Raw genomic sequence first — 16,167 nt, 5'->3', positions numbered from 1 at the left:
GTGGGAAATTTATAGGATGTCTGTCTATGTCACATTACCTACAGGAATAAAACGTTTTACCAGCACTCATGATACAGAGTTAATATGAAATTTGTGGTTTTCCACCAAGTTTATAATCCAGGCAATTGAGCATTTGAGGACTCACCATGGGCTGTAATTCCATGGTTTTGGCTTTACAAATAGATGCTGAAATTTAAACAAAACAAACAAAAAACACCTGCGTGTATAATTTTAAAATTTGTTTTAGTCATTTTAGGTCCTTTGCATTTCAATATAAATTTCAAAATGAACCTATCAGCGTTTACTGTCCCCACCCCCACTCCCCCAAAACACAAAACCTACTGAGATTTTGACTGGGTTGTGTTGAGCTTGTGCAAACCCGACATCTTAACAAAACCATTTTCTGGCCCGTGAAGGCAGTCTATCTATCAGGTCTTCCATTTCTCTCAGCAGTGTTTTATATTTTCAACATGTGGGTTTTACACATATTTTATTAAATTTATGCCTAAGTATTTCATTTTTGTGGAAGCTCCATATAGGACTCAGATCACACACACTTTAGACCACTGGATATGATTCCATGGGCCACTGAGTGTATATTTTTTCAATCTGTGCTTCTGTTTGGATGTCTCCATTGCTATCTTCAAGTGTACTTTGCTTCTGAAGTTGACAATGTGCTGTTAAGCTCATCCAGGAATTTTTCATTTCAGATATATTCAGATCCAGAATTTCAATTCGATTCCTCACATTTTTCTGTTGAGAGTCACTGTTGGTTTATCCATTGAGGACGGTGGACACATTTAGATTCATATTTTAAAGTCCTTGCTTGCTATGCCCAACACCTGTGTCGGCTGTGTCCATTGCTACGGACTTTTTCCCAAGTTATGGACACATTCCCTGCTCCTTACATCAGATTTGATCGTGTGCTGTACACCGTGAAGGATGTGCCACTGTGAGAGTCTAGAACGAGTGCTGATGTTTGCTCTGGCAGGCGGTTAATTTATCGACACTCAGCTTGATCTGTCGGGGCTTGGTTCTCTGCCTCGTGGAGGCAGCTCCGGGGAGGGTGGCTGTTCTCTGAAAGTGTGGTCCTTCTGGGGTTGCATTCACTAAACTTCCCTCATTTTACGCAGAGCTGCAACGTGCTCAACACTGGGCCACGGCAGAGCCCCTGTAACGCTCACGTCTTTGCTGAGTCCTGCCCTGCACACGTGGAGTCCAGAATTTAGCCAGTTCTGGGCTCTTTTGCTGCACGGAGAGCTTCTCTCCGTACCCGATCCCACACCCACAAACTGTCATTTCCTCAGCCCGAAACTCCAGTCTCTGTCCTGAGCCTGGCAATGCTGCTGCTCTGGTTGGGTTCTGCCACCTTAAAATCTTAGGAGTGTAGACACTGCCTCACACGTCTCCATTCTCTCAAGGAACACACACCCGAGCTGTCTGTATTCAGTGACTGAAAACAGCTGTGTTGTACATTTCGTCCAGTTTTATTATTTTATGGTGTGATAAGTCCAATACCCATTACTCTGTGTGGCTGGAATTGTAGGTTCCCCGTGTCACTCACCTATGTTCTCTCAGTACATACTTGATGTGTTAATTAATAATGTTCATCATATTTGCATTTTTATCCCTCCCAATGGTACTTGTATTTATCTGTTAACTACAAAATAATGGCTATAGAAATAAAAAATCACAATGAAATTCTTTTATAAGTGTGATAACATGTACACATGATGTTAAACACTGAAGGAGTGTGTAGCGTGGGTTTAATGCAATTTGAGTAGTGCAGAAAGAATGGGAAATTGTCAAACTGCTGTATATTCTTTCAACATTCAGTGGTTGTTCAGAATATGCATTGCTCTATGCAAGTCATATACAGTTATGATAAATTTCCTTGAGACCAGTATCTTTCCAAGAAGCCAATGATATTGGATTTTATCTTATTAAACAAAAAGAATGGTCCTGCCCCTGTGTGTGCTTTGTAAATGGATCTGACTGAATAACAGTCAGTGATAACTACGCATTTCATACATTTTAACTTAAAATTAACATTTCTCCTATTCAGCTAGCAAGCAAATTCTTTTGACTCATGCCGCATCCAAAAAAGAGCAAGAAATGTATGTGAAGAAGAAGTCTGCCCAAGGGAGTCAGAAGCCGTACCGGGGGCGGCCGGGGAGCGCCGTGGCGGACACGGGGCAGCCCGTTGTGGAAGAGGAGACCGTCAGCGTGTTGACCGTGGAAGAGAATGCCAGCACGCCACAGCAGGTGCGGCCACGCCGAGACGGAGGGTTTGACTGGATTACTCCTAAAACACAAACACAAGATCGAACAATCGTCTCACCAAACATTGCCAATATGTAATACTTTCTTTATGCAGTGTCACCAATATTTAACCAGAACCAAAGAATAAGGCATTATTGAACAATTTCTACGTGCCAAGAATTTTAAATGTATGGTAAAATTTAATTATGTGGTTGTTTTGTTTTGTTTTTTTTCCAGGTGAGTCATAAAAGACTATATAACTTTAGAAAAGTCACATATTAATAAAAAGTAATGCATAGGAGCTTGAGTAAAAAAAAAGGACAAAAGCACAATGACTATATTTAACAGCAGCAGAAGAAAATGTGACCTATTCATTGGGAAGGAAATAATAATAATTTTAAAAAGAATTGAAAATAAAATAAGATGGCAGAAACAAGTCCTGATATAACAGAATTTATAATAAATCTAAATAGATGAAATCAATCATTTCAAAGGCTTTCAGGTTAGACAAGAAATAAGATCTAACATGATATAGTCTATGAGTAACACTATAACAAAATGGAACAGAAAGTTTGAAAATAAAAAAATAGAAAAACATAATTAGCAAAAATAAACCAAGGAGAGCTGTGAAAATAATCTTAATATCTCAATACATGGAACTCATGAGGGATGTTATATAAAAATAAAAGGAAGACTAAATCAGAGAGATGTGACAATTAGTGACATATACATACCTCAATAAATACAAAACCCAAACTATTAGAACTACAGAGAAAAACAGATGTCAACAATTATCCTTGAAGATTTTAACACATGCCTCTCAGAAACTGAGAAAGCAAATGAAATACCATGTAAGTGTGATGGTGAGTATTTGAGAAAATTAATTAATCCTTTAGATACCATATAGCCTGTTCACCTAATAGCAGAGAACACACTTTTTAGCACCTGCAGGATATTTTTTAAACATAGACCATGGGAGAGTTAATAAGTGAATCTTGGTTAAATCCAAAATCTTTATATTGTATTACCTGAACATAATACAATAAAATAGAAACTAGCAAATGATAGCTTAAAATTTCATAAATGCAAAAACTAAATAATAATTTAGTTAAAGAGAATATCAAAAAAGAAAGTACAAAATACATAGAGCTCAATGACAATTAAAAAAACCTATAAATCAAATCTGTAAGAAACATATTACATAGCATTTAGAGGAAAATTTAATTTTAAAGTAATTCATCAGGATGCATGAAAGATTAAAAACACATGGGATAAGTTATTGAAACAACGACAGAGTAACTCAAAGAAGAGGAGAAGGATTTTAATAAAGATGAGGGCAGAAATCAATGAAAAGAGGAGCAAAATTAAAGAAGATTAGTAAACCCTAAGCTACTTTTCTTAGGATTAGTAAGGTAGACCTGCTCCTTTTAAGACCAATCAGGAAAAATTAACAAAAGAGAGGTAATACAAATAAACTAAACACAGAGCAAGAAACAGGGTAGAAAATTAACTACAGACAACAGGTTAGAAAATTTGAAGAGTATTATAAACAACTCTATGTTAATAAATTTAAGCCTAGAAAAAATTGGATAAGTTCCCAAAGGAAAAAATGGCAAAGCTGATTCACAGGACTACAGAAAAGTTGAATAAAACAATAAAGAGTAGTAAAATCGAAGTGATAGTCAAAGTCTTCTCTTTCCAAAGGCACAAGTCCAATAGGCTTTTCAGAATAGGCCTAGAGACTTTCAAGGAGTAAACTGTTCTAGAAAACAGAAAAAGAATAAAAACTTCCCAAAGCTCTTTAAGAGATTAATGTAAACCAGGTAAGAGCAATCAATGCAAGAAAAGGAAATTAAAAGTCCATTTCAGTTGTAAAGATGGATGCAGAAGTTCTAAATAGCATCATGAATAACCTATCCTAGCAGCGGGTTAAGCAATCTGCTTAGAGATTCATCTCAGGGATTCAGGGGTGTTTTGGCGTCAGAAGATCTGCCAACATCAGGCCCCACAGTAACAGACGACGGAAAGACAATCTCACAACCCTGAGGCATTTGGTGAAGTTTAACACCCATTTATGACTTTTTAAAGTACCCTAGCAAAATAGGCATACAAAGAAACTTAACTGTAAATGTCATGTACCAAAATTCTTCAATTTGAACGAATTTATACACAAAAGCATTATTCTAAAGTGAAAATGTATGTGTATTACCATTAAAATTGGGAATAAGAAAAGATTGCCCACAGTCACTGCTAGCTTCAGATGGTTCTGGAGCGTCATGGTGTTGGCCGGCCAAGCCAATGACACAAGGAACAATATGAAATAAGAGATACTGCACATAATCATTGAGCTGTTTATCAATAATATAACAGGATTAGCAAACTTAGAACCAATAAGAAATTTTAGCAGATTGTCAGAGGCATTAGTGATGGCAACAGCAGTAAGTGCCTGCATATTTCCTTCCTCGCCACCGCTGCCCACCTGCACTGTGGACGTGTGTGGTCTTACTCTCCCACCAGCCTCTGGCAGGCAGGAGGACCGTGGGGTGCAGAGGAGGACTGTGAGGTACAGAGCGCTAAGTTTACTCTTTCTCAGACAAGCAATGGGTTACATTCGCTGAGGCAGGCCTGGGGCCCAGAACACCCCACCCTAAGAAGTGTTCTTCACCCGAGCTGTGCTGCGTGTGCACCTTACAAAAACCTTCCTCTACATCAGCATCGATGAATCAGAAAATAGGAGATGGGGACTGTCACAATAGCAACAGAATTAACTAAACCACAATACACAAGTGTGCTGCCTAGAAAAGCATAAAAGTTTAAGAGAAGACATAGACGGTGATCTGACTAGTTGGAGAGGATATATGATTTGAATAGTTGGAGGAGCTCTTCATGCTTTTCGTGAGATAATAATATAATTATACCAGTCTTCCCCTACTTACTCTTTAAACTCATTGCAATAACAATCAGAATCCCTACTCTGTTTTCAGAAATTTTATCCTTTTACTCTAAAATTCATAGGAATGCATACAGATTTGCAAATAGCTCAGTCAACTTTGAAAAAGAAGAGCGAAAGGAATTTCCCCTTCTAGAATGGGGAAAAATAGTTGTAAATCATATATCTGATATGTCTTTAATATCTAGAATATATAAAGAATTGCTGTAACTCAGCACAAAAAGACAAACAACCCAATTAAAAGATGGGCAAAGGGTTTGAATAGACATTTCTCCTAACAAGATATAGAAAAGGCCGATGGGCACATGAAAAGATGCTCAGCATCATTAACCTTTAGGGAACTACAAATCAAAACCACAATGAGATATCTCTTCACTAGCTCACAGCCAATAATTTGGCTATTATTATAAAAACAGACAGTAATAAGAGTTGGCAAGGTTGCAGAGAAATAGGAACATTTGTACATTTTTGGTGGGAATGTAAAATGGTGCAGCTGCTGTGGAAAACAGTTTGGCAGTTCCTCAGAAAGTACAGAATTACCATATGACCCAGCAATCCCACTTCAAGTTATAAACCCAAAACAATGGAAAGCAGAATTGAGAAGTGATTTTATTTGCACACCAATGTTCTTAGTGGCATTATTCAAGTAGCCAAAAGATAGAAGCAACCCAAGTGCCCATCAACCAATGAATGGATAAACAAAAGTGGTCTATCATGCAATGGGATGTTATTTAGCTCTTAAAAGGAATGAAATTCGGATAGATGCTACAACACTGATGAACCTTGAAGACACCATGTTGAGTGAAGACAGACACAAAGGGACAAATATTGTACAATTTCACTTACATGAAGTACCTAGAAATGCAAAATCATAGAGACAGAAGTAGATCACAGGTTACAGAGGCCAGGGTAGGGGAAGTGGGGGGAGAACAGGGCATTTTGCTTGACAGTTACAGTGTTTCTGTTTAGAGCAATGAAAAGTTTCCATAATGGATCATGGTGATAGTAGCACAACATTGATAAAGTAATCAAGATCACTGAAGTATATGCATGAAAGTCGTTTAAAATGGGAAATTTTGAGTTGTATGTATGTTACTACTTAAAAAGTTTTTAAAAAGACGTACCACAGAGCCATAGTAATAAAAGTATTAAAGTAGTGCGAGAATAGGCAAATGGAGTCACTGAAAGTCAGCTCACATTTGTCCAAGCACTGAAAGACTTAGAGAAGAGTGTAGAAACATATCTATGCTTATGTGGGAATTTAATGGAGAATAGAGGCGATGCCGGAAGTTAATGGAAAAGGGGTGGAGGGTTGAGTACATAGTGTTGGAAAAACTCTCTCTCCATGGAGGAAAATAAAACTGGACCTCTAGCAAAAACATGAACGTGGACCCCAGATGTACTACAGATATAATTGTGAAAGTTTAATCTATGAAATTAATAATCAATGATATAGGAGACTATTTGGGGGAGCCTGGGCACAAAGAAGAAATAGCCCTAAAGGCCAACAGCCTGAAGAAATGCTCAGACTCATTAGAAATCTGAGGAATGCAAAATATGGCTGCAGTGGGATTTCACTTTATGTCCAGTGTACTGGCGAAAATTAGAAAGTTGGATAATGGCAGGCGTTGGTGGGAAGGAGAAGTTATTTAAACTTTTATGAACTGTAGTATCACCAAAGTTTGGAGAACGTGTGCCAGTATTTCATTAAGTTATAATGATCTGAAGATCAAGAAAAAATATGCATATATTATATGCCTAACATAATAAATTACGTTAGGCACATACCATGTTCATTCTTATCGTTTGTTCTTAAACATTGCATTTTGTTTCACAGGTTTACAAGTACATTATACAGTGTTTGCTATTGTATGACAGTTGGCCTCTCACTGAAAGTCAGCTCACATTTGTCCAAGCACTGAAAGACTTAGAGAAAAATGATCTCAGAGGTATGTCATCTGAAATGTTTTTACATGTATTTTCTACTTTATATAAATGTTTATTAGAAATTTGATCACGTAATTATTAAGACATTACTTCTTGCAATTTGTGTTCTATATCCTGTGACATTTCCCTTTTTGTTAATTGATTACACGTTTCAACATTTTTACAGCCTGGCTGATGAGAACCAGAAACACATGATTGCCCACGCCTGGTATAAACACATGTTGTCTCATTAGTAAAAATTACTCATTGATTATACTTTGGGACATTACAGAAATGGACAGGAAACTTTTCTATTTATAAATTTTATATTTGTGCATAGTTGTTGAGAAAGTATAACACTGAAGAAAAGCTCTTAAAATATTTAACAACGAATACTAAAATTTGAGAAAAGGAATCTCCCAGTGAAAGAAGAATCTGATTTATATATATTTCTTCAAGATATAAACTCCTCTGGACATTCCTGAGCAGGAAATAAAAAAAGCTGGATGCTTTTGGAAAAGAGACCCGTAGGGAAAGCCGACTCAATCTCTACTCTTATACTTTACTTCGCAATATACAATATGGTATTTTAAACTGAAGGAACGTGTATTTTTTACTTGTCTTCTTTAGAAGAAGCTAAAGAGCTATACAAACAATCATTATTATTTGCAGATTCAGTATTTGTAAATCTGCCTCCTCTCTAGAATTTATTGTAACTCCAAATCAACACCCCTGGTGGTTTTGCAGCCATTTGCTGGCATGTGGAGAGCAGCAGAAATTCTGAGACACACATTTGCAGCTGAGATTGAACAAGGCGACGCTCTGCCCGCTGGTTCAGCCCTCATCCCATAGACAAGTGTGGTTTTCACAGTCTATTTAGTGCCATGTATTTACATTTCTGTGCTTTCCATTGGTGGTTGCACTGTCTACAGTGGCCCCAAGTGTAGTGCCGAAGTGCCGTCTAGTGCTCCTAAAAGCAAGGGGGCTGCATGTGCCTGACGGAGTAAATACGTTTGCTAGAGAAGCTTCATTCAGGCAGGGTTATAGGCTGTTGGCTGTGACTCAATGATAATAAATCAACAATATAAATTAGACAAGACACCTTTAAACAGAAACACACATAAAACAAGGCTATGTATTAACTGGTTAGGAAGTTAGGAGAACAAAGCATTACTGGGTTTAACCTTTAATAGAAGGCACAGATTCCAGTGTGGGGCATAATATCCAAAGCACAATTATAAAAATGTGGCTCCAAGCATTCCCTTTTCCTTCCGAATGCATCCCACACTCCCTGGAGGCCTCAGCCCGTGCTCCCGTCCCCAGGCAGGACAGTGTGTTTCTCGGCTCTAGCTCTGCACCCCCAGACCAGGGCAGCAGAGATGGTGCAGGTGACGCTTCCTGACCAGATGCGAGAGCGTGCTCTCCAGGGAGGGCGAGGGTGTTTAACTTTCCAATCCCCTCACCGCTGCCTGAAAGGCTCTGAGGCTGCAGTGTCTCCCACACGGACACTGGGATCCTTTACCAGCGTCTAACAGGCTCGGGAAGAGAGAGCGGCACACACCTCAGATGTGAGAAGTGCACAGAGCTCATGCTGTGGAAGGGCCTTGTGCTGCTGCATCGTGGTGACGCAAGCCCAGGTAAATTAAGATGGTGAGTTTTGCTGGAACATGCCTTCACCGTTCCTCCACCTCCCAGCCAGAGCCAACACCCCATCACCTGCCCCCAGAGAACATCTGAAATGCAAGGAAACACCCTGGTCTGGAATTGCCGTCAAGAACACAACTGTGCCGTGAACAAACGTCGTCTGGACACTGGAAAGCCTGGCAGCCCCGTCTCAGCCTGAATCTGTCCTCTGCTCACAGGCAGCCGGCTCGGAGCCCCCACGCACAGCCCACGCCCTGGTGTGCGCCTGACTGGCCACCTCCTCTGGGGCCTCGGCTCGGAGCGGCCCCATGAAGCTTACAGTTTCCCAACAGCTGTGAATCCGAGGCCCTCGCTGGTTTGGAATCAGCCACCACCCCCCACCCCGGAAGACACAGTCAAGTTCTAACCCACAGAGCCTGTGAGTGAGACCTTATTTGGAAGTCGGGTGTTTGCAGATTTAATTAGTGAAGATGAGGTCAAACTGGATTAAGTATCCAACGACTGTGTCCTTGTAAGAGGGGGAGAGGACACGGGGGCACAGCAGGAAGACGGTCAGGTGGGATGCGGGCAGAGTGCGAGGGACACGGACACAAGCCAAGGCTCAGAGGGGCACCTCGATTTCGGACGCCTGGCCATGAACTGTGAGACAGTGAGTCTCTGTTATTTCAAGCCACCCAGTTTGTGGAAACAAAGGCACCCCTAAAGTTCTAATGGAAAACAAACAGAAAACACCTTTTGGTTGTATTACCTTTCCCTCTTTGTGAACCACCCCACCCTCTGTCTCTGTGCTTTCCATCAGGCTGTCACTTCTGGTCTGCCTTGAATTAACTGTCACCCCATCTCCTCCTCCTCTGTGGTCTGAGGCAAATCGAGGCCTCTTGGCCCATAGTGGGCCAGAAACCGCCATCTCTTCTCTTGAAGAGAAGCTTGAGACAATGGACGGTACAAATCATTTGGTGGTTTTGTGCCCCCCTCCTGCAAGTCGATATATCGTCTGTGCTAGATACCAGTTGAATTAAATCTGATATGCTAAAGATCTATGTGCAAATAAAATATTCACAATTCAAGTAATATATAAAAATAATAGAGAAATAGCACAGTTTTGTGTGTGCTTGGGTGTCAGGTGTGTGTGCAGCACAGCTATTTCTTTTTGCTCTTTGAAGACTATTCGAAGTACTAATGGATTTTATGTCACATTGCCAGGTACCAAAGGCTTTATCAGATCAGGGAGGGAAAGTCAAACCCAGCTTCCTGCCTGTGTGAATTCTTTCATGAGTTGCTTGGAGCTCTTTGTACTTGTGGCTTCTCCATTATAATATCCTCTTGTGCCTGTCTCAAGCGTGAATTAGCCAGCCTCAGTCGTTTGGGGCAATTATAAATGTGAGCCCAGGTCTGTATGACAGGGGCTGCTCCCGTATAAATCATGACGAGAGAGCTTCAGAAATGGGCTGACGGGATTAGTTGGAGACTCGTCATCAGGGATAACCTGCTTCTGAATCACATTCCAACGAGATTTAAGAATGTGCAGTGACAAGGAGGAAACATTTGTGAAAACACATCAGGCTCTTCAGGGAAGAGGGCCAGCTTGGCATAGTGTGATCCGCGGAGCAGTGGATGGAGACACTTTCTTCCAACTCTCCAAACAAACGTCGGATGACCGGATAGTTCCAGGAGGATAGGCCTCAGAATCCACTTACCTGTAGCCAAATATGTATTTTCAATTTCTGGATATATTTTCCTCGATAATGAGAAATTTGGTTACAGTGTATAGAAATTATAAGAATGGTGTAAACTGGGGATATTTAGGAAAAGAAGAAATGAAGCCTGGCATGGGGAGGGGCTGGGAGGAGGGGCCCACCTGGTTCCTGTCTGAGGCCAGAGTTGCAGCCAAACAACAGGAAGGGGTGACGAGCGCCCCCCACGCCTGGCTCCTCAAGGTCAGGAGAGGTGGGGACAGAGGGTTGAGAAGTGTCCTCCCTCCCTCAGCCGCAGAATCCGTCGCTGCTCCTGCTGGGAATTCACCACACTGGACCCCCAGGTGTCTGCTGAAAAATCGACGGGCGCGTGGAAGAGGGAAACGGGTGCACAGAGAAACAATTCAGACACGCTGTGCCCACATGCTAACGAGCTTATTTCTGGGTGCTGGATGTATTAGTAATTTTACTCTCTCATTTATATTATTCAGGATCTAAAAACAAATTTAAATTTTAAGTTTAAAATGTGGAAATCAGAAGTTTTAAAGGAGCACCTACTATTTTGGTCAGTAAGAGAATGCACTTTTACTTTGTAAAGGAAACCCTGGAGGTTTAGCGGCGGGTCGTGACTTTTGAGAGCGATGGTGTCTCTCTTTGGGCTTGGTTCATGGCCCTTACAGACCCTCCGGGTCGGATCGCAAGGCACCTTCTCAGGTGAAGCGCAGGGCCCGGGCGCCTCATCTGCTGGAGGTGGCACAGCCGCGAGGGGCAGGGGTGTCGTCACTCCTGGCTGACTCGCACCTGAGCTCCTCAGGGACCCCCAGGAGGCAGTGGTCTTAGAGGCTGAGGACAGGCCCAGATGGTGACCGAGGGCTTCAGGCCTCACAACCCCCTCCCAGGTGGGGCTGTTACCGTCTCCAGTGGGGAAACCGAGCCACAGATGCTCCAGGGTCACACCGCAGGTTCACGGCCCAGCCCAGGCGCTGAGCACACACGACCCAGCAGGGCTTTTGGATGGAAAAATAAAATAGCGAGCGCAACACAGGCCTCCAATTTTTATGTGTTCCTCTTAAGTGTGTTTGTTTAGGGAGCTGTCAGTACTACACGACCTTATGCTTTTCCTTAAGAACTGTGAAGGGTCTCAAGTTTCAAGTGCCCAACACAGATGGATTTCCAGCAAACAAACCACTCAAACTACCACGTTTAAACCTTTAGTTTTATTAATGGATGGATGTTAAAGTTCTAGAGAAAACTAAAGAAAATATATATGAAATGAACACAATAGTATAGTTCCTGAAATAGAATAAGATACTAACAAAGAGTTGGGAAACACTTCAAAATTAATAATTTCAGTTAAGTTTTTAAAAGGAGGTAATTATTAAATGGGGGAGTAAAGCATGGTATAGAACTAAAATATCCTAGGTTCAGTTACCTGAATCTGGGTCATTAATCACCAGATTTAGAATATAACTCCCATTGTTCAGGGTTGTTGTAAGGATTCAAGGTAAAATATAAAAAGTTCCTAGAACCTGGTAGCACTCAAAAAACAGTATTATCATGTTATATTTTCCACTTAGAAAATAAATCTTCAAGCATAATTATATGTGTTCTTTTTTGACATCACATTTGACAATTTTATATGTGAATGAGCAGCTGCTAAAATTAAATTATACCTTGCATTGCATAATTCATTTGTTACAGAAAAGCAGCAAGCAAAGAAAATCAGAATTGAATTATATTGAAAATGAATCAGGAAATTTTTTTGGAAAAAATATGTGGGCCAATCTTTGTGAAAGCTTCTGCATTCAAAATAATCAATCTTTAATGCCACATTTAATGTTGATTGTTAGATAGTTGACTTGTTTAAATCAAAACATTTCGATGCATCAATTTCTAGACTTCAATTATTTAGACTTCAATACCCACAAACTTTAATTTTAAGGTTATGATATATTTTAGAAAAAGTTATTAATTTCTTCACATTATCAACTTAGCTCATATTTAAAAATATAAATATTTTATACTCAAGAGAAATTTAAACAAATTGTTTTATCCAGATAATGCATTAGTAGATTGGTGATCGAAAATAAAATGTAGCATAAATCCTGACGTCAATGGAAATCTTGCCCCTACAGACTCTTTTAAATTCAGCCTTTAGTTTCTATGAGAAATGAAATACGTAGTTTGGGTTTTTTTCCCTAAATTGACCCACAGTAAGCATAAGTCCTGACATGCAGCCGTGTCTACCGCAGAATGTTCTGTGGTGGATCTTTACGTAGCTCGGCCTCTGGTGAACGAGGCAACAGTGCCACCTCCAGTCTGTCTCGGAGCCGCATTTCAGGCAGTGTTGCTCGAGGGGAGGCCTGGAAGGAAGACGGAGCCCCTGGACGAGGTGGTTTTTAGGGCCGTCGCCCGCCTTTGGGCATAACGAGGAGGTTAGTTCACATTTCTTTCTCCCACCTCATATGTTTGTGTTGCTCGCCTGCACCTTTGAAGACTAATCTATTTCCCAAAACACATATAAACTTTGTGTTCCAGTCTCAAAAATATTTGATTTTGAGTCCTACTCAATTTTGTTGGCAGGATTATAAATTGATTTCCTTACATTAACTTTAATGAATATTGTTTTGTTCTTTTGTCAACACAATGAATAATAGTATATCCACTTGAATTTCTTTGAAGAAACTAAACATTATTAGATATATTTATAAAAAGTGATTTTCTTTTGTATATATTTACCAAGTGTCATTGTCCTTAGTAAATGTGTACTTTGTACTAGACGATATTCTAGTCTAGAAATTACATGAATGTTCAAATCCCAGTCAATTTTTTATTTCCTGGATATATAAATCAAAGCACTGAATTTTAATGATAAAAATGAAGTTGCACTTTTGTAATTTTTATACATGTCCTGTCTATGGTATTCATAAGAAATCCAACATGGATTACAAGTGCAATCTCCTCGGAGCCCTGAGTGGGGAGCCCGGCGACCCTGGGGTCACGGTCGGCTGCCCCACGGAGCTGCGTCAGCCCCGCAGTTGACCTGTCGTCTCCCCCCTCCCTGGTCACTGTCAGCCTTTGGGACCATTTAGCATCAGTGACTCCGGAGGACGCCTGCCCCTCCCCCCCCACCCCTGTGCTCTGGGACCACCCCGGGGTCTGCGGCCCTCTAGGCCCTGCTGTGCTGAAATGGGGTGCAGGGGGTCTGACATCCTCAGACTTCAGCTCTGCCTGGCCACTGTGCTGCACCAGCCCTGAAAACCAGGCGAAAGCCCACCCTCCGCCCCCGGCGTGGCCCCTTCCACAAGCCCGGGCTCCTGAAGGCTCTGTCGTCCTCACTGCCCCCAGACCTGAGCCCATTGCTTGCTCACCCAACGTACGTTCAAAGGAGCAGGGGTCACTGGACGTAAGTCAGGGGTGTTTTTCTACACTGTCTACCTTCCAGGTAAATTAAATGGAGCCTCCTCGTGACTCCTAAATTTGCACCGTAATGCACACGGGCATGCAGTGAACACTGGTGTGGTGCGTGGACGGTGCGTTCTGGGGCACCCATTCACCTGTGCTCAGAGACGAGCAGCGAAACCAAGGCCTGTTCATGCCCCTCTCCGGGGAGCCCACCAAGCTTGCCATGTCCGCACCAGACTCTGGTTTATTCACACGTCCTTTTCTACGAGGCTCTTCTGGCTACACGGGTGCCACGGGGTCACAGGTTTCCAGTCAGTGGTGCCGGGGATTGACCGTGTCCCCCATAAACACGTTCCCAGGCCTGACCCATGTTCCTGAGGGTGTGAACCCCTGTGTAATTGGGACTTTCGAGGATGTTATTGGTTACGGTGCAGGATCGTCTGTGAACAGATCTTCACGAATCCTGTTTGGATTAGACCGGACCGAGTCGGGGGCGTCATCCAGCTGGCTGCAGTGCCATCGGCAGAGGGAACCGGCCTCCCGTAAGTCACGGAAACCTGGAGACCAAAGCAGCGTGTCACAGCAGGGGGACCGGCGAGGAGGAAGCTGAAGCGCACAGAAGGTCATGAACCCACCAAAGTTACAATACCTAGTGGCTGCCTCGGTCTCACGTCCAGGGCATTTAACGACTGACAGGAAGATCTTCCTGGCAGAAGGGCCAGTCGCAGCAGGGGTCTCTCAGGCGTGTAAACACTGGTGCACACGGGTGTGAGCACCGCAGCCTGGCAGGGCGAGCTGCCCTCATTTTGAAAGTAGCCAACAACCCAATCAGGAAGCAGCCACTACTTCATGGATCTTTACGGTCATTTTACTTTGCTAACAGGGTGAATTACAAGATTCAGTTTTGAAAGTCTATCAGAAGATCCTTTGAATTTGTTTGAACGCTGACTGAACTCTAATCAATTTGAGTGAACCCAACTATATTACATAACTTCTCTGAACCTGCTCTACTGTGATGCTTTGAGAGTTCAGAGAAAAACAGTCATAGTAGGGATTCAACAAATGTTATTTGCCACCTCATCCTGCCGTCACGTGGACATTTAGTCAGTGGAAATAATGAGCAGAGCGTAAGACAAATGTGCCTCATCCTGGGGAAAGGCAGTTGTGCTCGTCTCAGTGTAAACGTTGGTTCTCAAAGTGTGATCTGGACCATCCACCCCAGCAGCGCCGGGGGGCTCGTGAGGATCAGAAACTCGGTGCCCTCACCCAGCCTCCAGGGGGTTGGGAGACAGCCCCGGATTGAGCCCCTCTGGGGAGGGGCCTTCACAGGGTCTCGGAAGAGCAGGTCATTAGGCTCTGGCTGTTTGGCCCTCCACTTGGCAACCCTTGCTCCTAACCAAAGGGGAATCTGTACCTTTCTGAAAGCAGCACTTCTCGATGCACGGTCCACAGGCGACTTGGATCAGAAGGTCTTGGAGTTTTTTGATTTCCAGCCCCACAGCAGACTAAGAGGACTGAATCTCAGGGCTGGGCCTGGTGGCCTGCATTCTGTGGGCTCCCGGGAAGATGCGTGTGTTCACCAACCTCTGGGACTGACACAGCATCCCTGGAAACAGCCGTCTGGCAGCACAAGGTGAGCAGAATTGTTCGTCTGCCCCAGTTTTCACGAGGTCCTTTGATCTGGCACTGGCCACAACAGGGGCTCCAAAGCCCAGATTCTGCAGGTTCTGAGATTTCTGGGATCATGATTTTACTGGAGTGAGAAGCCCAGGTGGTGGCAGTGACCGGTGACTGTGGTTGATCTGTGTGAGCCGTGTTTCTTCAACTCCAAACCCTGGCAGCCTCTATGCAAGGTTTCTGAAAAAAGGCAATTTTACTGTGGGGCTTCCTAGACAAATCTTTGTCTTCATTTGTTGTTTCTTCTTTTCTTGATCCTGTTTCTGTGGCTTGTCACCTTTCCCCTTACACCTCACCCTTCCTCTCACTTAATGATCTTATTCTCCATCTTTGGTCCCATTTTTCCCACTTTCTGCTCAACAGTTGGGTTAATCCACTTATGTCTTGTCCCATTCATCACACTCAGGAGTTGAGCTGCTTGGCGTGGATTCCCGCCTTCTCTGACAGGCTCCTTGTAAGTTCGTGCTCCCACTGACAAGCTCGCCAGGCAACCACGGGAGACCTTGGCTGCGGGAAAGCTCCATTCTCTCAGGACCCTTCCCCAGAAACAGAACGCACAGGTGCCCTGGGAGCTCCGGAAAAGGAAACAAATCCAGGAAGACAGCAGTG

The 16,167-nt window shown here is 42.6% G+C and overlaps 1 protein-coding gene across 6 annotated transcripts in view; it reads left to right on the top strand.

The window, feature by feature from the left end:
- Positions 1-16,167, top strand: part of ADGB (androglobin) — a 211,555-nt gene that overhangs the window by 156,835 nt on the left and 38,553 nt on the right. For all 6 annotated transcript variants that reach the window (XM_037842491.1, XM_037842492.1, XM_037842490.1 and 3 more), the window contains exons 28-29: positions 2,066-2,265; positions 7,050-7,161. In XM_037842491.1, the coding sequence (XP_037698419.1) occupies positions 2,066-2,265; positions 7,050-7,161 (312 nt within the window). The remainder of the gene's footprint in view (positions 1-2,065; positions 2,266-7,049; positions 7,162-16,167) is intronic.

This window comes from Choloepus didactylus, chromosome 7, assembly GCF_015220235.1.
Source record: "Choloepus didactylus isolate mChoDid1 chromosome 7, mChoDid1.pri, whole genome shotgun sequence".
Lineage (NCBI taxonomy): Eukaryota > Metazoa > Chordata > Mammalia > Pilosa > Megalonychidae > Choloepus > Choloepus didactylus.
Note: the sequence above shows the minus strand (reverse complement) of the source record. Positions and strands in the feature narration are given on the sequence as shown.